General features: G+C 34.4%; 1 protein-coding gene across 1 annotated transcript in view; it reads left to right on the top strand.

Annotated features, from left to right (window-relative positions):
- Window positions 1-4,737, top strand: part of TOMM20 (translocase of outer mitochondrial membrane 20) — a 7,806-nt gene extending 3,069 nt beyond the window's left edge. The window contains exons 2-5 of the mRNA XM_085315466.1: window positions 1,888-1,934; window positions 2,661-2,742; window positions 3,030-3,172; window positions 4,226-4,737. Of these exons, the coding sequence (XP_085171592.1) occupies window positions 1,888-1,934; window positions 2,661-2,742; window positions 3,030-3,172; window positions 4,226-4,270 (317 nt within the window). The 3' untranslated portion in view covers window positions 4,271-4,737. The remainder of the gene's footprint in view (window positions 1-1,887; window positions 1,935-2,660; window positions 2,743-3,029; window positions 3,173-4,225) is intronic.

Below are 4,737 nucleotides of genomic sequence, written 5' to 3' on the forward strand. Positions count from 1 at the left end.
AAAAAAAAAAAGAGAGAGAGGAAAATTTGGATTGTAGTCAGCCTTTAAAGACTCTCTAGATCAGTATTCAATCTTAAAATGTCGGTGCTACTTTGCATTCTTTCATCAGGCTTAGATTAAAACATATGATTTCRTCCATGTGTGATCAGTGGTCAAAAGCTTTTGGTATAAAGGCTATAGTTACCTGCATATGTCATTTCTTCTTATTATTATTAATCTCTGAGCGCATAGGTTGGTGACTAGTACCTGGTCTAAAGTTTTAGAAGATATCATAGTACATGCCAAGGAAGCACCACTTTCTCTTGAGACTGATGTGCAAAAGTTAAGCTGTAAAACGTTGCACTTTTCATTGATGTTTTCACTGGATGTAATGCAGCTGCAATGTGACTTATTTATGACTGTGAGACATTTCAGATAGATGTTTTGTTTTCATTTTTTATTTCATCTTTAAGAAGTAGTGCTTAGTGGAAATAGGCTTGTGTAATAATGCAGTTTAAAGTTTTGTGCAATTTAAAGCTTCGGAAAAAGCACCAACTTACAGAAGATGAATTTGTCTTCAATACTGAAAATAAAAAATAACCAAAATGAAAGTATACTCAGCTACAATTCTATATGATATATCAATTTTTTCTCTGTATGATGTTGCAAAATATTGCACACAGGTCAATAAGTTGTAGAAATTTGAGCATTAAGGATTATTAAAGTCTCTAGAAGGTAAAAAGGTGAACACAGTTACAGTGTGAACTCCTTTTTATATAAGAACATTAGATCTTATCTACAAATTTCACATGTTAGATTATCAAAACTAGAATATAGTATTCTTGAATGTCATCTTCATGTGGACAATCTCTAATTCTTAACTTGTTTTCATTAAAATTGCGAGTTATGTTATTTGGAAGTATATCCAGCTGGTAAAATTGCTTCAGAAGAAAAATCAGGACTATGTGGCAGTTTTTCTTTGTCATCATGGATGTTTACTGAGCAGATTTTGAGGACAGATAATAAGAGTACAGTTATCAAACTGTAGGCTGTAATTAAGAGTTATTTGGTGTAACTATTTCAGTTAGTGAGCTGATAACTTAGAAAAATGATTGTTTTAAGAAAATCACTAGTATTACTACAATTATAGTAGAATAATTATTTTTTCTTATGTGAATAACTGTGCTACTATAAAATATCTTTATACCTCCCTAATGACATTAAAGCAGAGCTTTATATCATTTTAATTACAGTGATATTGCTGAAGGGGTACAACTTTCTATTGCAGATAGACTTTATGTCTGTGTATGGGATGACTAAATCTGTAAATGTTTGTTCCATTCTTTACTATTTAGTTTTCTTATTTTATTTCAAAAAGTGTGTGATCTAATGTAACTTTATTCCCAAGGCTTTGTTATGGAGCAGCTAGAAAAGCACACTTGATGCACTGTGACTTGCTGGATTTTCTGCTGGTTTTGCACCACGTGTTCCAAAATGACTGTGGCTGAAGGTTACATAGCCTTCTACTGTTAGTTATCAGTGTTAGAAATTAGTGTAAAGAGATCTTGTGCTACTTGCTCTGGTTCTCTTCCTTTTACTTGCCTCTGTATTGCATGAAAGAATGATACTCTTTGGGCTCTGCACAGTTGGTATTTACCATAGCCAGCAGGAGAATTGCCGGTTTGAGTCAATATGCCACTGCCAGCCCTCATTAGACCCTCTAAATGGTATTCGCCTGCAGAGAGTGGGTTGCAATCTTGTGCTCAGTTCTCAATATTTAGAATATATTACCCGTTTCTTATTTTGAAAATAACTCTGACTTGTTCACATTTTTTAACTGAAATCTAAAGACTGTTTTTTCATTGCAGAATTGCAGATTAAAAACATACAATGTTTTTATCCTTACAGGAAGGAAGAAACAGAAGCTTGCCAAAGAGAGAGCCGGGCTTTCCAAGGTAATATTGTCTTCAATAATGCAATGCTATTTTTAAAGGCATCTTGTTTGTACCAGGATTATTTGAGAGATTTATTTAAAGTGTGAGTTCTCTGTTGTTGCTTCCAACATTACAAGCCCTTCTGCAGACATGCAGTCTTTATTTTTAATTTTCACAAATAACCATGTGAAAGGATTGTTCCTCCTTCATGTCAGAGAAGGGCATTGTACTAGAAAGTATGGCATTTCTGATGTGCCTTAATGGTGTTTTCCTCTTTGTAGTTGTCCATAAGGACTTTTCAGATTTAAAAATCATTAGAGGGGTACTTCTGTGACAGAACGTAAGAGTTTTTTGCTAGAAGTATTTGATTTGCTTGTTTTTCCCTACCACCAATGGATCATGTAAGAGGAGCTAAATCCCTCTGAACCAAACATAAGAAATACAGATGTGATAAACGTAACAAACCGTTGAATTTACATTTGCTACAGTAGTATACTTGATTGGATTTCAAATGCTGTCTCTGTACAGGTGTGCGATGCAATGATTTGACTTGAATCTGATTTTCAAAGAACTTGTGCATATTTAATTTAGTGATTTTTTTTTTTTTTTGCTAGTTTCAGTACAGATATATAGTTGTGTTGTGTGGTTTTGGTTCAAGTTGAGGATGTTTTCTGCTAACTTGTTTCTTAACTGATTTTTATGGGCCAATTTAAGTTTTCTTGTGTGTGTRTGTGTGTGTGTGTATAGCTGCCTGATCTGAAAGATGCTGAAGCAGTTCAGAAGTTTTTTCTTGAGGAGATTCAGCTTGGAGAGGAACTACTAGCTCAAGGTAATTGCATAAATCCTTTTAAAGGGTAAGCTGTAAAACGGTTACTCTTCACCTTTGCTAGGAGACAATTTCTGAGTGCTAAGATGTTTAGGAGACTTAAATTTGCCTAAGAAAATTCAGTTGCTTGTTTTTTTTAAGTTTCTCTGTTCAAAAGATTCAACAGGGGAGGAGTAATGAAATGTGTGGATTGATTCTCAGTGTTTTAATCCATTGTTGATGGATGACTTAAGTAAATACTTCACACTACTAAGAAGGTTGATTTCAAAATACTACCTTTTGTCATGTAGGTGAATATGAGAAAGGCGTTGATCATTTGACCAATGCTATTGCTGTGTGTGGACAGCCGCAGCAGCTATTACAAGTTCTGCAACAGACTCTTCCTCCACCAGTGTTTCAAATGCTTCTAACTAAGCTCCCTACAATAAGCCAGGTATGTGAAACTTTCCCTGATGTTGAAGTTTGAAAGTAATTGAACTCTTTGTGTTATCCATTACATCAGTCTCGAGTGTTCTATTAGTTTTTGTAATTTAAACTTTTTTTTTTAAAATATGATATGAAAAATACCRTGCAGCCTTAATAGTAAACAATGTTCAATAGAAATAAAAAATTTCTCTCATGCTTGGGTGTTTACTAAGCTCTTCTAAAGTAGAGTCATTTGATTCCAGCTCTGCTGTCTGTAAGCAGGTCCACTGTTTTCCAGACGCAAGTTGCGGGTCAAAACAGGAATAACTTTCTGGTACTGGGTCTTGGTTTTTATTTTTGTAGTTAACTATCTATACTGCTATGAAGCTCCATCAGAATTAGCCTGTTGCTTTTGCTAGCCTAGTGCTTCTGGGCCAGCTATAAACAGTGTTAACTAACAGTAGAACACATCACTATTTTGAAAGCTTGAGGGTATTCCTGTTAATAAAAGTGCTGGTAGCTCCATATAAAATACCCTTCCTTTTTACAACAAGTACAGTGCCGGTAATTTGGTAATGTGCTAACAGATGAGTCTACCCTAAATAAATCATAAAAGTTTTACTTTCTTGGAACTGTAAGGTGATACCATTACAACATAGCCTTACAAAGAATAGAGGGTCAGTAATGTCTTTTCAGTGCAGGCTTGGTTACATTTCAGTTTGTGGTCCATTTAGTGATTGAAAACACTGAGAAGCACCAGATATGCAAGAGGTAATGGTCTGGGGAAGCAATGGAGCAAAAATGTTTCATTAGAGAGCAGTGTCCAAAACAACACAGAGGTCATCGCTAAGGCTGTCAGGATATTATTTATCTGACTTTGACTTCGTTAGGTATTGCACAGTATATAGTTTTTGCAGACTTCAAAAATTTATGTCAAATAGATCACAATTTTTAACACTTTAATCAGAGTTAATTCATTGACTACACTGCTTGACGTTCAGTGTAAAGTTACATTGCTTGATAATCAGTTGCCTCCTGTCAATTTTATGTAATTGTGAATGAGTTTTTCTCCTTCTTACAGAGAATTGTAAGTGCACAGTGCTTGGCTGAAGATGATGTTGAATGAGGTCACACCACAACAGGGGGAAAAAGTGTTTTCTTACCCCAGAAGATGAGCATCAGTAGGGGGGATAAAGGGGCAAACATAGTAGTTAAATGGACTGTGTACCACACTGGGTTCTACCAGAGTTAAAATTAACTTTGTGTAGGTGGGTTTCACAGGATTTTATTTATTATCCCAGTGAAAAGTGTATTTTGATAAGAATTCATTTTATAAATACACTGTGTTGAGTTATCAAAGTATCACTAATTTCATTATTATTAAAATATGCAGTTGTAATGTTGTACATATAAAGACATAAAACTACGACCTATTAAAAACCCAATGCTCATTTTTGAAAAAACAAAGTTATGGCAATAAAGATTTATCTGCACTTGTGTGTCCCTATAGTACTACTTTAAATTTCCAAACCTTTGGGTGTCAGAGCAAACAATCTAAAAATGAGTTAACATTAAAATTTATTTTTAATGTTA

The sequence above is a fragment of the Rhea americana genome, unplaced genomic scaffold (assembly GCF_003343005.1).
Source record: "Rhea americana isolate MKP2758 unplaced genomic scaffold, rheAme1 scaffold_43, whole genome shotgun sequence".
NCBI classification, from domain to species: Eukaryota; Metazoa; Chordata; class Aves; order Rheiformes; family Rheidae; genus Rhea; species Rhea americana.